Raw genomic sequence first — 23,996 nt, 5'->3', positions numbered from 1 at the left:
CTCCCCCCCCCCCCTCTCTCTCCTCTCCCCTTCCCCTCAAGCACAGACACACGTTTCACAACATCTCTGCTCGTTTACGAGATCATAAAACACGTGCTGCACTTGGTCTCTGTGATGCGTTAAAGCAAGCCTTCCGTTAAACAACCGCCCAGGATTTTCCCAAAAAAAAACAAGGGAACATATTCAAAAGATCTAATAAAGCAACAAAAGAAAAATAAATGTTTAGACAAATAACACAAGAACCCGCGGGGCGGGAGTTGCGGCGGAGAGGCTGTTTACAGAGAGACGCTTTCCAACAATGAGTCCATCACTAAGGTTTTTTTTTTTCTTTTTTGCTGCAGAAAGGGCCCACGCAGATCAACATGACCACAAGGTGTGGCTTTGGAAATCGAGAGGATAACTTACGTAAGAAGTGAGTAAATTATAAACAGTGCTGGAGAAGGAGTGCTCTGAATTTTCTTTACTTGAGCAAAAGTAGCAATACCTCGACGTATAGCGATACTCTGTTACAAGTTTAAAAAAAGTCCTGTATTCAAAGTTTAACTTGAGGAAAAGTACAATCAAAATACTTTAAAGTACCAACGGTAAAAGTATACTTTTTACTAAAGTTTAAAAAAAAAACGTTCGAAAATAGCCGATCTACAAGCTCGCAACGCATCGCAATGCCACTCCTCATGAGCTTGTATTGGCATAAGGCTTAATTGGGCTTAATTGTTTCATTTCGGTTTCGTAGTAATAATCAAAATCTACAAAGTAACTCGTAACTAAAGTTTTCAAATAACTGTAGTGGTGTAAAACAAAAAGTACAATATTCGCCTCTTAGATCATGTAGTGGAGTAAAAGGACGTATATACTCGAGTAAAGTAAAAGCACCTCAAAATTGTACTGAAGTACACAGTGCTTGAGTAAATGTACTTGGTCACTTTCCAGCGCTGGTTATAAAACATGTTTAGATCCATTAGTGGGGGGGGGGCTACTCACACACTGTTGTTAATGGCTGTCGGTCTGCGTGATACATGGAGTGCAAGGAGAACATCCACTGGCACAAATCCTCTTTGTGTATACATACGCTCTTATGTGCGTCCTTTTCTCCTGGAGAGGAGCTCCCATACGTACCCAGGCACAAACCTTTTGAGAGACAGGGTTCAAGTGCTCCACCGCTCCTAGGCCTCACTAAACTCCGCCAGCATGTTTACCTACATAAACTTACAGGGCTTAAGTACTATTTAATTGGCTGTAAACTGTTAGGAGTGTTTACTTTGAACCACTTGAAACCCAGTGTCTCTGTAGTGGGGAGGGGGGGACGAACATTCTGCGAAAGTTGTCGATCTACGAGGTGGCAAAGCGATCGGCTATTTTCGCAGGAAAGATTCGGTGCAGAGGGGAATACGGACCATGTAGATTGTAGAGACTCTTGGGGGGGGGGGGGGACCGGGCAACTAAGTACATCGTTGCTGTCGGGCAGAAACCTCTTATCTCCGTATTCTAACTTTTTGTGCGTCGCGCGAAAGCAGTAAAAGTAGCAGATCTACAAGCTCGAAACGCGTCGTGAAGCGACGCGTTTTGAGCTTGTAGATCTGCTATTTTTGCTACTTTTGAAAAAAATGTTTTAATTAAGTAACAGTTTTGGACATATATGAGACGATATAGGGTTGAAGTGGTTTTTAATGAAGGCATGAAATAGGAGTGAATCTTCAACTCACAGCACACACACACACACACACACACACACACACCATCTTCGTTCTCATGGCTTTCCGAGGTTTATAAAGAAGAGCGCTGAACAACATGAATAACTCACACGCAAGAAGACATCTCGGGGCGTTTGGTATCTGCACGTACCACTCAAAAAAAAAAAAGAAAAAAGAAGCGCACACACACACACACACACACACACACACACACACACACACACACACACACACACACACACACACACACACACACACACACTTATACTAGACTCATTCCTCTCTCTATTCATCTGCCCTCCCTCCCCCCTCCCCCCCTCCCCTATCTGGCCTGACAAGATAGACACAGAACCACAGTGGGTTCTCCACTTCTCTCACCCGGGGGCCATAGTGTTCTCAGGCGCCAGTTCCTTCCACCAGAGGCCCTATATATACCTTTAATCTGCCTCTCATTAAGGGCCACTTCATAAAATTGTCAGTAACGATAAGGAGCAAAGAGGGCTCCCGCTAACGAAAACAGAAAGCCCTGTAGAGCGCAGAATTAGTTTTTTTTGAATTTATAGAGGGCCACTGTTATAGTTGGACGGCCCTAAATCAAGAGGGGTAGACCTCTGACAGGCTCAAACCAGGGCCCGAGCGAAGAATGCGGGGACCGTGGGTTCTGCTTTATGCACGCCGCATAACCCCTCTTCTCCCTCCACACAACAAGGCCCTCTCTGCTAAAAGGAGCAGTGACGTGAAGTAACTAAGTACATCTACTCAAGTACTGTGCTTAATTACAATTTTGAGGTATTTTTTACTTTACTGGAGTATTTCAATTTTTCCCTCTCTACTCCACTACATCTCAGAGGCAAATATTGCACTTTTACTCCACTACTATTATTAGAAAGCTTTAGTTACTAGTTACTTTGCAATTGTCAATTATTATATTATAAAACATACATTAACCACGTTAGCCCTGTTTTATACATAGGGTATTTGAAAATAGCCGATCTACAAGCTCACAACGCGTCGCATCGCGACGCGTTGTGAGCTGGTAGATCTGCTATTTTCAAACATTTTTGAACTTTTACTTGTGGTACCAATACTTTTGTACTTTTACTCGGGCACATTTTTAATTCCGGACTTTTACTTGTAACGGAGTATTTCTACATTGCAGTATCGATACTTTTACTTGAGTAAAATATCTTGAGTACTGAAAAGAGAGACGGGGCAGAAGAAGAAGCACTAGAGGAGAACACTGGAGGACCCAGGGCCGCCACCTAAATCATGGCCAGAAAAAGGACAACCGTCAGGGCGCTAAAGCCGTTTGTTGCTCCACCCCTCTCATGGTGCTTCGGGGGGGCGCTGTTCGGACTTTTGTCTCGTTCCATTGAGGCAACTTGATTAAGATGACACGGCCGCGTGATAAATCAACACTCTCCAGGTTTCTTAAAATTGCTTTTAGGTTCATTTGGGAGAGAGGTGGGAGGGAGGGGGGACGGACAGGGATGAAAAAACTAAGTGCAAAAGTGCACATTTTCAGATGATAAATGGTGGGGTTTTTTTTTTCCTTCCTTCGCCCGTTCCCACCACCTCACATGTTGGGGTTCATGTTGGTTTGATAAAAATCATTATCGTGTTAACGGTTCTAACGAGAAACGTTGGTGGTACCCCCCCCTCCCCCACTCCCCATGAGTAGACAATAACATCTGATGAATCAACAAGCCGTTTCCTTAGGTTCAAGGCCTTATAAAAATCATTTTTTTTATCCATTATTATTATCAACCACACGTTTAGATTTTCAGAGACACTTAACCAATTCAAACCGGGAACGCATCTCTGTCATTTTTACATTTTTTGGGGCTATTAAAAAATAGCAGATATACAAGCTCATTGCGCGGCTTGTAGCTCTGCTATTTTTTAATCGTGAACATGCGTGCAAATCTTTGAATATATCTTTTTTAAAGCTAACATTTGTAATCTCTAATCTTTGCTTCTGGGGGATTCTACAAATGTCTTTTAAATCCCAACAGTTGTTTTTTTTTAAATACATTTGGCCGTGAAACCCCCCCATCTCAAAATATTTTGTTCCAGGGACCCCCAGAAGTTGTAACAGAGTTAAAAATGTTTGCTTTAGAAAATATATATAGTATAGTGCATATATATAGTATATAGTATATTCAAAGATTTGCTCAAATTGTCACTATTTTTGAATAGCCAAAGAGATCTTAAAATGACACAGATGCGTTCCCGGTCTTGAAGGGTTCAAAACATTATGAACTGTCAACTTGCAACATGTTTTTGAAAGCCATTAAAAAGGGATCCGTGACACAAATTGAGGATGCCTGATGTGAAAATAACAGTGAGCAGATAGCTCAATACGTCATGTATGTGGCACAGAGAGCAGCTGCAAATATTTAGCAACCCCCCCCCATTTTTGTCTGTTAAAGCTTAAAGCTGTCAATCACATCATGGCAGAGAGAGCCTGTTTTGGCAGATGAGACGTGTGTGTGTGTGTGTGTGTGTGTGTGTGTGTGTGTGTGTGTGTGTGTGTGTGTGTGTGTGTGTGTGTGTGTGTGTGTGTGTGTGTGTGTGTGTGTGTGTGTGTGTGTGTGTGTGTGTGTGTGTGTGTGTGTGTGTGTGTGTGTGTGTGTGTGTGTGTGTGTGTGTGGGGACATGATTACAGGTGGTGGAGGTAAACGTGTATACCACTCTTAGACAGTGGTGGAAGAAGTACTCACATTTTTTCCTTGAGTAACCAAAAGGAAAAGTACTCATTATGCAGAATGTCCCATTTCGCAAGTCGCCAAGTGTATAAAATCCTTTGAAAATAGCCGATCTACAAGCTCACAACGCGTCGCAAAACGACGCGTTGTCAACTTGTAGATCGGCTATTTTCAAATAGCCAAAGTATATATATATAGGGCTGAAGTGGTCAATGTATGTTTTGTAATAATAGTCTAAATCTACAAGGTAACTAGTAATTAACATTTCAAATAATTGTAGTGGAGTAAAAGTGCAATATTTGCCTCTGAGATGTAACGGAGTAGAAGTAAAAGTATTGAAAATTGGAAATACTCTAGTAAAGTAAAAATACATCAAAACACTTTCCGCCACTGGTTCTTGGTCCTTTATTATTCAGTTGTTATTTAATTAGGTTGGAGTTGTAGTGAGTTGTGCCCACTGTGTTATGTTTGTTGTTCATTCAGCGGTTTATTGTAACCTTAGATTGCAATTATAACTTGTCTATAATGACAGATAATTAAAAAAAAACATTGACCGTAGCACATTACTATAGTAATACAGGCTGTAGTGAAATGAGCATAGAAATGTGCATTTCCCATCTTAAGCGAATTAGTTGTGACAAGTTTGTTCAGTGATTTTTCACAGCAAAAGGCACATGGAAGTAATGGCTGGTCGGGTATGCCAAAAATACTGCAGCAAAACATCTGTTTGGCTGCTAACATCTTCTCACGGCTCACATGCTAAAGGCTTAAGGAATATATAATGGTACTCAGCTCTTGGCTTCTTTGGAATGGGGTGCATTATACTATACTATGGAAAACTATGCTATTTTCTCTCTCTCTCATATTTTTACAGCGTATTTTCACACAGAAGTAGCAGGTCTACAAGCTCGAAACGGAACTTTAGCTATTTTTGAATTTGAATCCTGAAAATATATATATATATTTTTTTTTACTTTACTAGAATATTTCCAGTTTTCAGTACTTTTACTTCTACTCCACTACATCTCAGAGGCAAATATTGTACTTTTACTCCAATTATTTGAAAACTTTAGTTACTTTGCAGATATAAATGATTATATCATAAAACATACATTAACCACTTCAGCCCTATTTTATACATAGGCTATTAGAAAATAGCCGATCTACAAGCTCACAACGCGTCGCAACGCGTTGTGAGCTGGTAGAGCTGCTATTTTCAAACATCTTAGCACTATTACTTCTGGCACTTTAAGTATATTTTGCTGCCAATATTTTTGTACTTTTACTCGAGTAACATTTTGAACACGGGCCTATTACTTGTAACAGCGTATGTTTATATTATGGTATTGCTACTTCTACTTAAGTAAAACATCCGAGCATACTTCTTCCACCACCTGCATATGAGGTTTCCACCCGAACATAGACGATATACGCACACACATATAGATAGAATGCGTGCATATATAACAGTGTGTGCGTGTGAGAGCGTGCGTATGTGGGATGTTACACAACACAACACAGATTCCACACAAGTCAGACAGAATCCTGAACACAGGGCACCTGCAGCCTTTGACAGCAGTACTGTCTGTCCAGGAAGTTTCATATCCTCCTGTCACAATGGCCATCTATTTCCTCTGTGTGTTTCATTTATATCATTACTACTGTTACTCAGAGAGCATGTGAAACTGGAGACCAGCTGCTGGGGTCTCCCCCCCCCCCATAGACCCCCCCATACCCCCCCCCCCCATGTCTGACACCACAGTGCCTTTATCGCCGCATGTCGGGCGGTAACCTTGTACGTCCAAAACCTGTTACTTTGCCAGGGAAATGGAAAGAGATAAACCTGTGTTCACCAATGGTGTAGTTGTTATATTTAGTCACGCACGCTCTTGTTGATACTTAAATATTTGTAAAAACCTGCACATACTCGTAAAGCTGCACTATGTAACGTTTCCTCTTCTTCCCCCGGATTTGAACCCGGTTTCCTGGTCAAGTGCTGATATTATTATTTTTTTTACCATTGAGTTAATAGAGCCTACCTGCTTGCTGCAGGGGATTAACTTGAATCTTGACCTTCAGGTCAAAAGTTGTGTCAGATCCTCCTGTGTCTAGGTGAGACATGACCTTTGACACCATCTAAATGTCTCAAAAAATGTTATATTGTATTAACATACTCTACCATACAGATTGTATAAGTTATATTGAATTAACATACTCTACCATACAGATTGTATAAGTTATATTGAATTAACATACTCTACCATACAGATTGTATAAGTGATATTGAATTAACATACTCTACCATACAGATTGTATAAGTGATATTGAATTAACATACTCTACCATACAGATTGTATAAGTTATATTGAATTAACATACTCTACCATACAGATTGTATAAGTGATATTGAATTAACATACTCTACCATACAGATTGTATAAGTTATATTGTATTAACATACTCTACCATACAGATTGTATAAGTTATATTGCATTAACATACTCTACCATGCAGATTGGAGTGACATAGTGCTGCTTTAAACCACTTCAAATCTAAATAAACAAATAGCTAAAATATCAGATCTACAAACTCTTGCATGTTATGAGGTTGAACTTGTAGATCGGCTATTTTTGCTACTTTCGTGTGATGCTGTTAGTGTGACAAAGCACAGCATTCATGTATGAAAAAAAGCCTAAAAAGTTTAAATGTGGAGATATGAGGTTTCGTTTCTGGCCCCCGGGACAGGCAGCGGCGTTATGTTTTTCATTCACACACCCAGAGACAATGCCACCCTGCGCTCCTGGCACTTGGCAAGGGGCTGACCTCGGGCTGTCACCCGGTGGAAAACGTCTTTGTCGCGTCCGTGTGTGGGCAAATGGTGAGAGAGTTGTTCCCCCTTGTTCCGGAGTGATGTGGAAACAAAACTTTGATGCAAAAAGGGTGATCAGAAATAACCTCTCTCCACTGTGGATGGAGAAGGCAGGCTGTGCATGTCATTAGAGTGCCAGTCGAGATGCCTTTTTGGAAAAACAGTAGCCCCGTCTTATGTGATGCTAATGTGTCAATGGCGTTTCAGTCAAACAACGTGGTATTACTGCTCTGCGGTGAGTTTTTTTTTCTTTTCTTTCTTTTTTTTCCAGCTGAGCAGCCAGTATTTTATATGCCTAGAAAGAAGTGGGAACTATGTCACTTTTTCTTAATGAATAAAATGTAATTTTGTCCAATCTGTATGGTAGAGTATGTTAATACAATATAACTTATACAATTGGGGTGGTTGTATTTTGTCTCCCTGCTCTTCTATTGAGACATTTAGATCGTGTCAAAGGTCATGTCTCACCGAGACACAGGACCTGACACGGATTTTGATCTAATGGTCAGGATTCAATTCATCCCCTGAGCAAGCAGACCCTAACCCTAACCCTATTATCTCAATGGTAAAAAAAAATGTCAGCACTTGCGCAGGAAACCGGGTTCAAATCCCGGGTAGAAGAGGAAAGTTATCATAGGTGAACATCCTGCGATAGTAATAGGCAAACATTAGGCAGAAATAGTCACCTTTCGATGTGTTGTGAGCTTGTAGATCGGCTGTTTGGTTGTGGAGGGGGAAAAAAGCAGGGGACCAAGTATAGACCCCTATATAACTTATATAGGGTTAAAGTGTTACATTTGACTTAGATCCTCAACTGTTAAGAACGTGAACAATCAGCAAGAAGACACAATTCCGCATAGCACCCTCTCTTCTCACTCCCACCCACATCCCATCTACTCTTATTATTTTGATTTTTTTCCCCCAGTCATTCTGAATCAGATAAACCCGCCCCCATTTTTGCATACTGGGCCCCTGATTGGTCCCTCACAACTTCGGAGGGAGAGAAATCCAATCTCTATTGAGAGGGGCCAGACCTAATCTGCCATGGGCAGTTTTTTTGTTTTGTTGCAATGGCAGATTCGTCTGGAACCAGGCTAAAACTTCGCCACAAGACAAACTACAGTTAAACGTGTCGACATGCATGCAAATAGGTGAAAATGGCGTACGTTTGTGCTGTGTTGGATTTAATGTTTAGGCTGTGGTACTGTTTGCATGTCATTCTGTGCTACAGCAATTTTTCATTTACTTTTTCAACTCAAGGAATGCACTTATTGTGAGTCCTTATTTTGGTGAGTGCAAATCTACACAGCAAAATATTTCATGTATCCATTTGTAACTCTGAGAGTGTGCAGAAGGAACCAAATGGACCCTCACGGGTCCATTTGGTTCCTTTTGCACACTCTCAGAGTTGTACTGTGTATTGCTGTGTGTACGCAGACAAAGAAACAATAAATCCTATAAGACCCAAACACGCACCTCCAAAAAAGAGTTAGGTGCCGATAAGCAAACGCCTAAAAGAGCTTCTGCCTGTGCCTGCTGTGTTTCGGGGGTCTCGCAGGGGGGGACGGGCCCTTTTTTTCAGACGGATTTATGGAGCCAAGTGTTTTTTCATAACGTCACCATAAGGATTTACACGTTTCTCGTCAAAGCGGGGGCCGAGAAAGACCCCGAAGGTATGGAGAGTTAACAGGGGCAACCTCCCCTGTCACCTCCCTGTCACCGCTCCTCCCCGCACAGTGATTAAGAGACAGGGGACAACGATGCGGACACAACGTCTTACAAGGAACGATAATTTACACTTGACCCCGCACCAAACTGCCTTTTCACACCGGCCGACATGTTCATGGCCGGCGCACACTTCTTCTTCTTAGGCCTAAAATTTACACTCCGGCCGTCGTCGCGTACGTGCCGCCGCCGGACCATTATGGCTGTTATTCAAAGCTTTAATGACGTGTCGTTTAAGCTTGAAGATCTGTTGTTGTTTTTTTAAAGGGCAATCGACACCGCCCCGCCGTTGGCGCACGAATGGAGCTCTTTTGCTCTGTCACGATCACAGAGATGTGTGTTTTTTACAGAAGATATGTGAGAGTAGGGAGATTGTGTAAGTGAAGGCAAGCTGAGAGAGGAGAGTGGGGGATTGGAGAGGGAGAGAGAGAGAGAAGGGGGTGGGAGAGAGAGGGATAGAGAGAGAGAGAGGGGGGGGACAGAAGGAGGGAGACAGGAGGAGGAAAATGAAGCGAGGGGAAAGCGGGTGAGAAAAAGAAGAAGGGAACACTAGCTGTGCTTGTTGTGATAAATCATTTGGGGGTAGCGCAGTATCCCCTAACTTTGGCTCCGTTTGATGTTGATCGCAGTAAGATGGTGGGGTTTTGAAGTGAAAAACTCCAGAACTGCAGGTCAATCTCTGGCAAGGCTAGGGCCACTGACCCACACAGCGAGACGGGGCCATAATTTACACCCCGGCGGACAGCAGCCCCACCACCCCCACCCCCCCCAAACCCTCCCCATCTGTACTATCTCAATCAGTGACAGATTGATGGGGCCCCTTATTCATCCAAACTGACTGGGGGCTTCTCTTCATAGATTACTTTACAAAAACGTCTTGTCTTCAATGGACAGGTCTCCACATAGGCGCCTATGGTGCAAAATGCACTATAACGCCAACACGTGCAAACCCCACACAAAGACAATTTACAACTGTTGATTAGATTAAACCACATGAGCCCTATATAGCGCTAGGCCCTATTCAGGGGCCAGTGGTGGAAAAAGTACTCACTTACCCTTTAAGACCTGAGGCCGCTTCTAAACATTTTCAAAATCCTAAAAATGATTCGGAAAAAAATATTTAAAAAATGATTTTCACGATTTTACAAAAATAGCAGATCTACAAGCTCGTAGCGCGGCACTCGGTGCCACGCTACGAGCTTGTAGATCTGCTATTTTTGAATAGCCAAAGAAATCTAAAGTGACACAGAGGCGTTCCAGGTCTTAATGGGTTAAAAGTATCAATACTGCAATATAGAAACACTCTGTTACAGGTAAATGTCCGAAATTTCAAATTTGCTTGAGTAAAATTACAAAAGTATTGCCATCAAAATGTACTTAAAGCACCAAAAGTAAAAGTACTCATTATGCAGAATGTTCCATTTCTCAAGTTTTCAAATGTCTAAAATGCATAAAAAATATTTTGAAAATAGCCGATCTACAAGCTCATAATTGTGAGCTTGTAGATCGGCTATTTTCAAATGGCCGAAATGTATATAGGGCTGAAGTGGTTAATGTATGTTTTGTAATAATAATCAAAGGTAACAAGTAACTCAAGTTTTCAAATAATTGTGGTGGAGTCAAAGTATAGTATTTGCCTCTGAGATGTAGTGGAGTATAAGTGAAAGTACAGAAAATTGGAAATACTCCAGTAAAGTAAGAATACAATTTTTTTTAATACTTAAGTACAGTACTTGAGTACTTAGTTACACTGTCTGGGGCAAACATTCTGCAAAGAGAACAGCATATTTACAAGCAGATCTTACGTCGCAAACGAGGCACCTTGCTTGTAGATCGGATATTTTCGGGTAAGAGATTTGGCGTACAGGAGGGCGGGGGCCTGCTAGATTTTAACTGGTTAAGAAATGTAATGCCCAATCCATTACATAGTTGAATATTATTGAATTACAAACTAAATGCTACACAAGTAAGCAAACACATGCTTATCAGTGAACCAAACTACCGCCATGCCACAGTGAGTGGGTCCAGTTTAACATTAACTTGTAACTTTATAAGAATGTTGCTTCTGTTCTCGTCCTTTAGTGAGTGATTGACAAAAAAAAAATGCTACCGTATTATATAAAATACGCCGGTTACAAACCTATAGTCGACAACTCGGGATAGGCCTGCCTTTGTTTGCACAACACGACATGGGCTTTTATAGACTAGTTTCTTTTTTTTACAGACAGTCTTTCAAAGCTAAAGTAAACGATCCGGAGGTGTGCTTTTCTCCGATTCCTGTGAGATTTATCCCTCTGGGTGTTAGGTTTAACAAGTCCTCATGTAACGGTGTGACAAAACGCCACCAGGGCCATGAGCAGCCATCGTGCCACCAGAGTAAAAAAAGCTTTCCTCTGTTTGCGTTAACGCATTCAATCCGGGAACTTATCTGTGTCATTTTTAGATTTCTTTGGGCTATTCAAAAATAGCAGATCTACAAGCTCATAGCGCGGCACCGAGTGCCGCGATATGAGCTTGTAGATCTGCTATTTTTGAAAAATCGTGAAAATGGGTGCAAATCTTTGAATATATATAATACAAATGTCTTCCAAATTCTAACAGTTTTTTTTTTTTTTAAACGTATGTTGCTATAATCAGTGGTGCTCCAACTTTTCCATGTCAAGGACCACCCAAAATTATATATGTTTGGCCTCGGACCCCCCATGTTGTTCCAGGGACCCCCGGAAGCACAGATCAGAGTTAAAAAAATGTTCGCATATACATTCAAAAGATTTGCACACATTTTCAAGATTTAAAAAAAAATAGCAGATTCACAAGCTCATAGCACTCGGTGCCGCGCTATGAGCTTTGTAGATCTGCTATTTTTGAATAGCCAACAGAAATCTTCAAAATGACACAGATGCGTTCTCGGTCTTAAAGGGTTAATTACCCATAAAGCATAGTTACTCTTTAGCCTTTCTCTACTTCATCACAAGTTGAAAAACATCAATAAATAGCCACCAGGGTTCTCTAATTTATGGCTTCCTTAGTGGTACTATCAGCCCAGCGGACAGATAGCTCACACGGGCCGACTCCTTTCACCTGTAGCCACTCAGGCGCAGTTTAACCACTTACACCCCATATGGTTGAGTGGAGTCCCTCAGGGCCCAATGTTAGTCTTGTCTTCTCTGCTTGTCGATCGGCTTTTTTCAGCGAAAAGCTGGGGTTAGAGCCTGAGTTCTATACTTAGTTGCTGGTGGGTGCTACGCACTTACAGATTGCAGATCCACAAGCTCACAACGCATCACAGCATGACACGTCGTGAGCTTGTAGATCTGCTGTTTTTTTGGTATGCGCGACACCTAACGGCAACTGTAAGTATAAACCAAACTTACGCCTAGCCTAGCTATAATAACAACACACGGATAAGAAGACAGTCTTGGCTACGAGAGCCACGTGATTGTGTGGCTTTTTTTTCCAATTCTAAAGCACCCGGTGATAATGAATGACATTACACAGTCAAATATCATGTGTGTTCATTTCATTTTTTTGTGCAAAAACAATGGACCAATGTACCCAGGTCACGGGTCCATTTCTTACACTAGTGAAATTAGTACTAATTTCACTAGTGTAAATTAGTACCCCCCCCCCCCCCCCCCCCCCCCCCCCCAACCCGCCACAAAAAAAGGCCCACAACCCCATTCTGCACGGCCACGATCGCACCGCAAAAGAAGGTGGCTTTAAACCGACAATCGCACCAAATTGTTTCGATAAGACAAGTTCACAGCCGGGGGAACAGTTCACCGCACGGTGAGAGGGACAAGGGGCATTTTACACTACTGCAATAACACCGCTTTATCTCGCCCTGCATCTGTTACCGAGGGAACGATCGCGGCCCGTATCTATATCTGAGTTGATATTTTCAGGGCCACTCGAGTCGTATAACATTTGTGTGTGCAAAAAAATACAGAAACGGTGACATAGTGACTGAATGCTGCACTTTAGCAAGACTTATACTTGCATAACTGATAGATAATAGATATAGGCATAGATAAAAATGTGTTATAACGTCTTTGTCGGGTGGAAACCTCACATGTCCAAAACTGTTACTTTTCAGGTTTGAAATTCAAAAGTAGCAAAGGTAGCAGATCTACAAGCTCCAAACGCAAGCTTGCAGATCTGCTACTTTTGATGCTTTTGTGTGACGCTGTCAGTGGTGGAAAAAGTACTCCAATTCTTTACTTAAGTAAAAGTACAAATACTGAAATATAAAAATACTTTTGTTACAAGTAAAAGTTCACAATTAAAAGGTTACTTGAGTGAGTACAAAAGTATTGGTATCAAAATGTACTTAAAGTACCAAAAGTAAAAGTACTAAATATTTGAAAATAGCCGATCTACAAGCTCACAACGCGTCGCGATGCGACGCGTTGTGAGCTTGTAGATCTGCTATTTTCAAATAGCCTATGTATAAAACAGGGCTAAAGTGGTTAATGTGTGTTTCATAATATCATAATTTATATCTGAGAAGTAACTAGTAACTTAAGTTTTCAAATAATTGTAGTGGAGTAAAAGTACAATATTTGCCTCTGAGATGTAGTGGAGTAGAAGTAAACGTATTGGAAACTGGAAATACTCAAGTAAAGTACAAATACCTCAAAATTGTACTTAAGTACAGCACTTAAGTAAATGTACTTAAGTTACTTTCCACCACTGGACGCTGTAGTATGATCAAGAAGGGCGTTCATTTACGAAAGAACACAGAGAGAGAGAGAGAGAGAGAGAGAGAGAGAGAGAGAGAGAGAGAGAGAGAGAGAGAGAGAGAGGGGTAAAAAGTGCTCCATGTTTCCCTAAAGCAGGCAGTGGGGTGGAGAGAACAGGAACAGGGTGTGTGAGGAGGGGAGCCCGCGCTAGGGGGTTCCCATAAATCAGGGCCCTCCTGCCCCCTACGTCCACCAAACCTACTGGGACTGCATGATCCAAATTCCTGGGGGTTAATTCACCAAGTCGCACTCTAAAATACCCCCCCCCCCCCCCCCCATACACCTTTTGGGTCTAATCCTTTAAACAACATTTTTTTTTAACATTATGAAAGCAAAGCGGAACTTCTTTGAGAGGTATTAACATACACAACCCTTAAAGGGATAGTTCACCAAAAACAAAAACTTTTTTCCCTATCGATTAGTCACCCCATGGAGACTTGAATTCATGGATTTTTTGTTTTGTTTCTGCCAATACTTTGATGACCAGCGGACCGGTAGGCAGCGGTTCCGGTAGGAGACACAAAGGAGACTCTTCGAACCGCTGCCGGTCATCAAATGATTGGCTTAGGAATGCGACAAAAACAATATCCATGAATTCAAGTCTCCATGGGGCGACTAATCGATAGCAAAAAAAAGTCATTTTGGGGGGTGAACTATCCCTTTAACAAAATCCACTGTATTCCCCGTTACCCTTTACAGCGCTGCAGCAATGTTGCCCTTTGCTCTTTAAAACGCCGCGATTTGTGAATGAAGTTATGCTACGCTAACGCTATCATGATTTAAGTGTCCTCTAAAACTGCCCTTTACTCTTCACAATCATAAAAGCATTTGTTCTGCGGCGAGAGATCAAGTCTCTGTTGGTCCAGGACGCCGTTCTATATCTCCACTGTTTAGGATGATTAGAACCCTTCCCCGGCCAACTTCAACTTTGGTAACTGTAACAACACTGCCAGAATCCAAGCAGTGCAGTCATCTAATAGTGATACACAGTGATGTAAAGTAACTAAGTACATTTACTCAAGTACTGTACATAAGTACAGTTTTGAGGTACTTTTAATGTACTAGAGTATTTCCAATTGTCCATGAAAAACTTTGGTTACTAGTTACTTTGCAGATATAAATTATTACATTATAAAAAAACATACATTAACCCCTTTAGCCCTATTTTATACCTATAGGCTCTTTGAAAAAAATAGCAGATCTACAACCTCACAAGGCTCTATTGAAAAAAATAGCAGATCTACAAACTCACAACGCGTTGCGATGCGACACTTTGTGAGTTTGTAGATCTGCTATTTTCAAACATTGTAGTACTTTTGGTACTTTAAGTACATTTTGATACCAATACTTTTGTACTTTCACTCAAGTAAAATTTGAATTCCGGACTTTTACTTGCAACTAGTACTTCTACATTGCAGTAATGATATTTTACTTAAGTCAAACATTTGAGTACTGTTTTCCACCCCTGCTAATCAGCATGCTCTCAAGTCATAGCCCAAGTGTTCTGTAATTTACAGAGTTGGCTTAACCATACACAAAGGCCCAAAGAGTCTGTTAAAAACGCAAAACAAATCTATCAAGAGATTTCACAGAGATGTTTTTACGGGTGATAAAGGAACTGCAAAATCTAACTTTCAACAAGTCTCCACGTACTGCATATATATGTTTTGGCCGGTTCATAAGTTAGGGGTCATATGAAACACACAAAGGCTCTTTTGGTTCTACAGTAAATTGTTAACGAGATAAGTTCATTAAGCGCTTTAAATTACACTAGAGTACAGTGAGAGGAATTGAATCATTGGGACCGTGTCTCATATATGAGATATGTTGGTCTGCAATATGGAAACGCTATTATTTTCCTGACCCTGTTGTAGAACTCAAAGTGTTGAAACGCGTTGGTCATTCTCGGTGGTGGAAAAAGTACTCAAACGTTTTACTTAAGTAAAAGTACCAATACTGCAATGTAGAAGTACTCTGTTACAAGTAAAAGTCCAGGATTCAAAATTGACTTTAGTAAAAGTACAAAAGGTATTGGTGTCCAAATGTACTTTAAGTACCACTTAGAAGTGCTAAAATGTTTGAAAATAGCAGATCTACAAGCTCGCAACGCGTCGCGATGCGACGCGTTGTGAGCTTGTAGATCGTCTATTTTCAAATAGTATGTATACAATAGGGCTAAAGTGGTTAATGTATGTTTTATAATGTAATAATGTATATCTGCAAAGTAAATAGTAGTGACTAAAGTTTTCAAAGAAATGCAGTGGAGTAAAAGTACAATATTTGCCTCTGAGATGTAGTGGTGTAGAAGTAAAAGTATAGACAATTGGAAATACTCCAGTTAAGTAAAAGTAGCTCACAATTGTAACTAAGTACAGTACTTGATTAAATGTACATAGTTACTTTACCGTGGTAACTGTTATTCTATGTCTGCCTTGCTCAACAATACATTTATTATTTTTTTGTTTTGTTTTACCTGCCTTGCTTTTCTCCCTAACATAGTCTTGCATCACCACAAGCAGAACTATTATTTTGCCTTTTCCACTTTGAAAGAAACATTAGAAAGACGAATTATCTGCGAAGGAGAAAACATATGTACGTGCACACAGTAAAATCATGTGTTCCTTTTGTCCATTTGTAACTCTGAGCGCGTACGAACGTAACGTTTGTGCGCGCTCAGAGTTAAATTAGCACAGAGGCTTTGACAGTGTAATATTTGCTTTACTCAAGCCCTCATCCAGCTGTTTCTGAATCCCCTCTCTCTCTCTCTCTCTCTCTCTCTCTCTCTGTCTGTCTCTCTGACTCCCACCCACACACATCCGAGGAGCTAGAGTAGACTGATCCAAAAATCACTCTGATAGTGGATTTCCTTCAACAACATGAACATTTAAACTTAAAGGGATAGTTCACCCAAAAACATACTTTTTGTCCTTATCGATTAGTCGCCCCATGGAGACTTGAATTGATGACCAGTGGACCGGTAGGCAGCGGTTCCGGTAGGAGACGCGAAGGAGACTCTTTGTGTCCCCTTCCGGAACCGCTGCCGGTCATCAAATTATTGGCTTAGGAATGAGACAAAAACTGAACAATATCCATGAATTCAAGTCTCCATGGGGTGACTATCCATAGAAGAAAAGTCATTTTGGGGGTGAACTACCCCTTTAACATCTGTGATATGGGACCATGTTTCTAATAAGGCTACACCTTGGCTATAATAGATTGCATTTTGTAACATGCTATGATTTGATATTCTGATCTTATAACGACATGGGGGCAACTGGTGAAACCACATGCAGGAGAGTCCATAGATTAGAAAAACATCCTGAATGCAGACACTGTGTTTACGTAATATTATTGTTTCTTTTTAAAAATATATATTTTATTGACATCTAAAAAATATAGCAGTCCAAATGCTGCTGTATACTTTAGAGATGTAAAGAAGACAACGTTTAGTCCACCTTTCCCCATATATAATCCCAATTGTAAATGTAAATGTAAACATTAAGCTTGCACTAAATATTGTACTCTACAGTAAAAGCAAAGTAAGAGCAGTTTCAAGAGTGATGTTCACCGTAATGCTGCAGTGGTTAGACTAACATCACTTTGTTTGTAAAGAATTGTGATTTACAGTCCAAATTCTGGACTACGACAGAACATTTCTCTTTCATTTGCCTCAAACAGTCTATTTTTTATTTTTTTCTAAACTTTAAGTGAATATCTGATTACTGCCCCTGGATCCTCTTATAATCTCTGAGATATGGAGCCAATGTTTTCATTGTCAACAGAGTGGAAAACTTGGTGAAAACGACACTACTCATTATATCACCAAGAAATTGCTTTGTGATTAAAACCATATTTCTCTTAGTCATGACACACAATCAAGCTATGACACACCCTATGAATAGAAAATTAAGCTAAAAATAAATAAATAAAATAGGCCTATGCATAGCCTGGGACAAACAGCTATGTTGTAAGTTAAATCAATGTACAAAGTCTTAAACAGTGAGTCTTAAACACTGTCAACCTGGCGTCCCTATTTTGGGCATGTCATTTATAACTGTTTTTTCTTTTATAGCGAAAAAAGAAGAGCTACAAAGCTTACAAATCTGCTATTTTGACTTTTCTTTTTTGATAGGGCTTTAAGTGGCTAATGGCAATGGACTCTTTTTCAAACCGCCAATAGAGAGAATATTCATTCCAACGGCTTAAAAACGATATAGCCTAATATGTAGGGGGAAAATGTAGTCTTTAGTTGACACTGTAACTTGATAGACTTCCATCTATTTCTAAGTCATATAAGCACAACTTGTGCTTACATGAGGCATTCAAAGACAGATACGCAGATGGAAAATAAATATCTGAGATATAAGTTTCTAGACTAGGCTCATTAAGCTACAGCTGTGGCTGGGTGGCTCCCCAAACTTTTTATCTCGAGACACAAAACAGAAATATATTTGCCCAGGACCTCAAACCAGTGAAAATAGCCAATTAAGCTCACATTGTGAGCTTGTAGATTGGCTATTTTCACTACTTCTTTAACACTTGTTTTCAAATGTATGGAATTTCTTCGATTTTTGGTATTTATTTATGTTTTATTATGTTTTGAATTCATGAAAAGTTTAGATTTATTTTATTTATTTATTTTGGGGGGGGGGGGTATTTTTTCGATTGAAAATCTGTTGAAATAATTAAAATGATTATTAATAATTATTTCAAAAGATTTTCAATGGACAAAATAAAGGGGACATTTACTCGCGACCAATAAAAATGGACCCGCGGCCCCCAAATGGGTACCGACCCACTGATTGGTAAACAGTGTGCTACAGGTAGCCTACGTGCTGCTAAACCAACACATTACTAAAGCTTGATCGCCTGCGCTTAATGGCTTGCTTTACGCACAGTCTCAACATCCACTAACACAGATATGATCACACTGTTTTGTAACGAGTTACAAATCTGTCCATCGACACACATGGAAAGTTGGAAACATGTTTCATGGATTCAAATCAAATATATAAGTGTTGCCAGATTTTGTGAGAGAAATAAGCAACCAGGTCCAGGACAACGAGCCCAAAAGAAGCAACTACAGGGCACTTATAGGCCATTATGAGCACTTTAAACCTATATACTGTATATGTTGAAAATAGCAGTTGTGAGCTTGTAGATCTGCTATTTAAAAAAAACTCTTGAAATAAAATGTGCAATATTTTAAACATTCTAACAACACAAATCTGGTACTGTGCTCCCTGGCACAAAACATTTTCAGATGTGGGTTTAAGGACAATACATATTAATTTGGGGGTCAATCAATGACATGAAAATAGTTGAGAAACACTTTAAAATCAATTACAAATTGTGAAACAAGCCCTAATAAGTACCTACACTTCAGAAACAAGCCCAAATAAGCAACTACACTTAAGAAACAAGACCAAATAAGCAACTACACTTCAGAAACACGCCCAAATAAGCAACCACACTTTAGAAACAAGCCCAAATAAGCAACTACACTTTAGAAACAAGCCCAAATAAACAACTACACTTTGGAAACAAGCCTCAAAAACCGCAACTACCAATATTTACACGCGACTTCTTCACAGAAAATAAGCCCAAAGTCGCTTATAATAAGCGGACATGGCAACACCGAAATAGATCAGTATAGGTTCCCAAAGAAAGTGGGGTCCATCCAGGGACCCTCGGGGTTCACTGAGTGGGACTCCAAATGGATCAGCAGATCTGTAACTCTGAAAGGCTCGTAGGCTAAGGCTACAAATGGAACCAAATGGACTTTGACATTTTTAAATGAACGCATTAAAGACCTGCAAAGCATCATTATAGATGTTAACCACTTTAACCATTATCTTATACTTTGGCCTATTCAAAAAATAGCAGATCTATATGCGGCACCGAGTGGCGCACTATGAGCTCGTAGATCTGCTATTTTTGAAAAATCTAGAAAATGTGTGCAAATCTTTGAATATATAGGCCTATATATTTTTCAAAGTGAACATTTTTAACTCTTATATGTATTTGGCCGCGGACCCCCATCTCAAAGTATGTTGTTCCAGGGACCCCCAGAAGCAAAGATTTGAGTGGGGGGGGGGAATCAAATTTACACACATTTTCACGATTTTTCAAAAAATAGCCAAAAAGTATAAAATAATGGTTAAAGTGCTTATACAAGATGCGATCCCCGGTTTGAACGGGTTAAAAAAAAACAATCCACACACACATTACCTTGGTGTACTTGATCTCGGCGTTGGCCACCGGCTGGGGCATGAGATGGAGCTGAGCCATGAGAGCAGCGGGGTCGCTCTTCACTGCAGAGGGGGTCTCTACCTTACTGGAAGTCATAGTAATGCTGGGGTCTGATCTCTCTAATATCGTCTCTCCGTTTCGTGCGTCTTTTTTTGCAGTGTGTGTGTGCGTCTCTCTTGATGTTTTTTTTCCTCCTTAACAATGTCTGTGATCAGGACTTTGGAACATCTTCATGGAGCTTTATAACCCAGGTGTCAACTGACTGCGGTGCATTTTTATTGGGTAAAGAAAGAAAAGAGGACGGCCCTGATCTGGGAAATTAAATCACCGCATTTACATAAAGTGACTCTTCTCTCTCGCTCTCTTTCTCTGTCTCTCTCTCATTGAGGAGGAGAGATACATACAGCCCACCCCCCTCCAGACAGGAGAATGCTTTCACTTAGAGAGCTACTAAAAGGGACATTTTATAGATAGCAGTGATTGAAAGAAGTATAGGCCTACTCACATGTTTTACTGATAAGTAAAAGTATCAATACTAGGCTACGATATAGAAATGTAAGTAAGTAAAAGTGTAGGCCTACTTAAAAGTACCAAAAGTAAAAGTACTCATTATGCAGAATGTCCCATTTCACAAATGTTCAAATGTATAAAATGTATAAAAAATATTTTTGAAAATAGCAGATCTACAAGCTCACAATGCCTCCCACCGTGACACATTGTGAGCTTGTAGATCGGCTATTTTCAAATGGCCGAAATGAGCTGAAGTGGGTAATGTATTTGTGTAATAATAATCAAAATCTACAAAGTAAAGTTTTCAAATAATTGTAGTGGAGTAAATTTATAATATTTGCCTCTGATATGTAGTGGAGTAGTAAAAGTATAGCCTACTGAAAATTGGAAATACTCCAGTAAAGTAACATATATACCTCAAAATCGTACTTAAGTACAGTACTTGAGTAAATGTACTTAGTTACTTCACATCACTGAGTACCATAGCCCTATTAAATGCTAAATTAATCATGGTAACAGTGATTTATCTATATACTATAGGCCTATCTAAACATATAGTTGCTGACATTAATTTAGCAATCAAAATGTGTTTGTCCTTGAAGATGATGTGATCTATCTAGTTTGCAGAATAGTTTGGGATTAGAATAACCTTGTCAGTGACAGTCTATAAACGTGAAAGTGAGAATTAAACTGTAGACTAATAGTCCTATAAACATCATTAGACTGTTTGGGTGAAATAGCACTTTTTGTGAGTGAAGCAGATGAATTATGATGTATGATCTTCACACTGGTGTAATAATCACACTATAATCGCACTCTCAGGATCTTAAATGAACATTATTGCTGGATGCTTTATTCTTTGAATGACATGATTGTGCTAAACTGCTTTGGTCAGCTTGACACTGCTATGATTTAGCATAATGACACGCCTCACATGTATAGGCTGCCTATGTGTGAGGATTAACAGTGTTGGTAGAAGTACTCACATTTCTTACTTAAGTAAAAGTATCAATTCTGCAATGTAGAAATGCAATGTAAAAAAAGTACAAAAGTATTGGCATCAAAATGTACTTAAAGTACCAAAAGTAGAAAGTACTCATAATGCAGAATGTCCCATTTCAAGTTTTCAAATGCATAGTTTTTTTGTTGAAACTAGCAGATCTACAAGCTCACAATGCATCACATTACGATGCATTGTGAGCTTGTAGATCTGCTAATTTCAAATGGCCAAAATGTATATTGGGCTGAAGTGGTTAATGTATGTTTTGTAATAATAATCAAAAACTGCAAATAATTGTAGTGGAGTAAAAGTATAATATTTGATAGTGGAGTAGAAGTAAAAGTTTTGAAATTTGGAAATACTCCAGTAAAGTAAAAGTACCTCGAGTACAGTACTTGAGTAAATATACTTAGTTTACTTTACACCACTGACAGTCTGATCTCTCCCAGCCAGGTGATAATTCCCACTATAGCACGTCTACCTCTAACTTCTCAATAAACATTCCTCTAATTAACTGCTGAATGGGTGTCTGTGCAAACAAGAGGCCATTAACATAGGCTAACACATGTATTAACACATTGAAAACACGCTCATATCCTCAAACACTTAGCATAAGTGTTTGAGGATAGATACACTTTGATAAAACGGCCAGGTAAATATTTAAACATGTCAAACTGACACGAAAGTGTTGTTTTTTTACGACTATTTCTGTGTGCCCAGTAGCCTATAGCCTATAGTCCATTCAGGCACAGCAAGTCGACACACACACACACACACACACACACACACACACACACACACACACACACACACACACACACACACACACACACACACACACACACACACACACACACACACACACACACACACACACACACACACACACACACACATACTCAAGTACTGTAATTTTGAGGTACTTTTACTTTAATGGAGTATTTCCAATTGTCTGTACTTTTACTTCTACTCCACTATACATCTCAGAGGCAAATATTGTACTTCATTTTTTTACTCCACTACAATTATTTGACAACTTTAGTTAGTTACTTTGTAGATTTTGATTATTATTACAAAACATAACCACTCCAGCTGCAGGCTATATAGCCTATATATTTTGCCCGTTTGAAAATAGCAAAATCTACAACCCACAATGCGTCATGATGCGATGCATTGTGAGCTTGTAGATCTGCTATTTCAAACTATTTAATACATTTTTGAAATGGGACATTCTGCACAGCGAGTAGCCTACTTTTACTTTTGTAAAGTATATTTTGTTTCCAATGTTGTACTTTTAAATCAAGTACATTTTGAATACAGGACTTCTACTTGTAACAGAGTATCACCTGCATCGCAGTATTGATACTTTTACTCAAGTAAAACATGTGATTTACCTCTTCCACCACTGCCTGTTAAGGCCTCATTTGCAAATCCCCAGGGAGGAGGAGGATGATGTCTTTCCTCCATCATCACCCATCTCCCTTTTTTCACAGCATGGGCGACACTCATGGATGTGTCTGCTTCACATCAAAGACTGTGACATGCCTGGAGAGAAAAAGAGAAGTGACATTGATTAATGTTATTCAAAACATGTCATCCTCCTCATGCCTGTCACCTTCACCTCTTCACAAAGCACAGTGATGAACAGGAGGATGAGACACTACAGTGACAAACTGGACCAGCACTTCAAATGTATTCATAGAGCGCCCTCTGTTGGAGGCAGTGGTGGGAAAAAAAAGTATACTCATATGCTTTTTCCAAGTAAAAGTATCAATACCGCAATGCAGAAATACTCTGTTACAAGTAAAAGTCAAGGAATTAAAAAATGTACTTGAGTAAAAGTACAAAAGTATTGGTATCAAAATGTACTTAAAGTACCAAAAGTAAAAGTACTCATTGTGCAGAATGTCCCATTTCACAAGTTCAATGTATTCAAATGATTTGAAAACAGTATAGATCTACAAGCTCACAATGCCTCATGTGTGAGCTTGTAGATCTGCTATTTTCAAATGGGCGAAATCTAGGGCTGAAGTGGTTAACGTATGTTTTTGTAATAATAATCCAAATCTACAAAGTAACTAGTAACTAAAGTCTGTGTATAATTGAAGTGGAGTAAAAGTACAATATTTGTCTCTGAGATGCCTACTTTACGCCACTGAATTTAATGACATGTGTGGCTATATAAAACTATTAACAGGTTCATGATAAATCATATACAAGATTATGTGATGGAGCCATATCTACAACACAGACCCAATTTAGACATTAATTAGGCCTAATGCTGGAACATTCCTTAAAAATATTGCTATATGTGTGGGGGCTTTTATAACTGTAAGAGACTTCGAGTTAAATTGCAGAAGTGCCAAGAAACAAAAAATACAATTCCCAGAGTCGTTGTGTCTTTAACTCACAAGTCAATTTTACAAAATGACTTGCTTTTATTCATGTAAAAAAAAGAAGAAGATAATTCTGTTGTGTTTTTTTGTGTTTCAGTATTGG

At 39.7% G+C, this 23,996-nt stretch overlaps 1 protein-coding gene across 2 annotated transcripts in view; it reads right to left on the bottom strand.

Annotated features, from left to right (window-relative positions):
* Positions 1-20,166, bottom strand: part of aldh1a2 (aldehyde dehydrogenase 1 family, member A2) — a 52,455-nt gene extending 32,289 nt beyond the window's left edge. For both annotated transcript variants that reach the window (XM_084065074.1, XM_084065073.1), the window contains exon 1: positions 19,967-20,166. In XM_084065074.1, coding sequence (XP_083921200.1) covers positions 19,967-20,083 — 117 coding nt within the window. In that variant the 5' untranslated portion in view covers positions 20,084-20,166. The remainder of the gene's footprint in view (positions 1-19,966) is intronic.
* Positions 20,167-23,996: the final 3,830 nt, after the last annotated feature.

This window comes from Gymnoscopelus microlampas, assembly GCF_963454915.1.
Source record: "Gymnoscopelus microlampas genome assembly, chromosome: 1".
NCBI lineage: Eukaryota > Metazoa > Chordata > Actinopteri > Myctophiformes > Myctophidae > Gymnoscopelus > Gymnoscopelus microlampas.
Note: the sequence above shows the minus strand (reverse complement) of the source record. Positions and strands in the feature narration are given on the sequence as shown.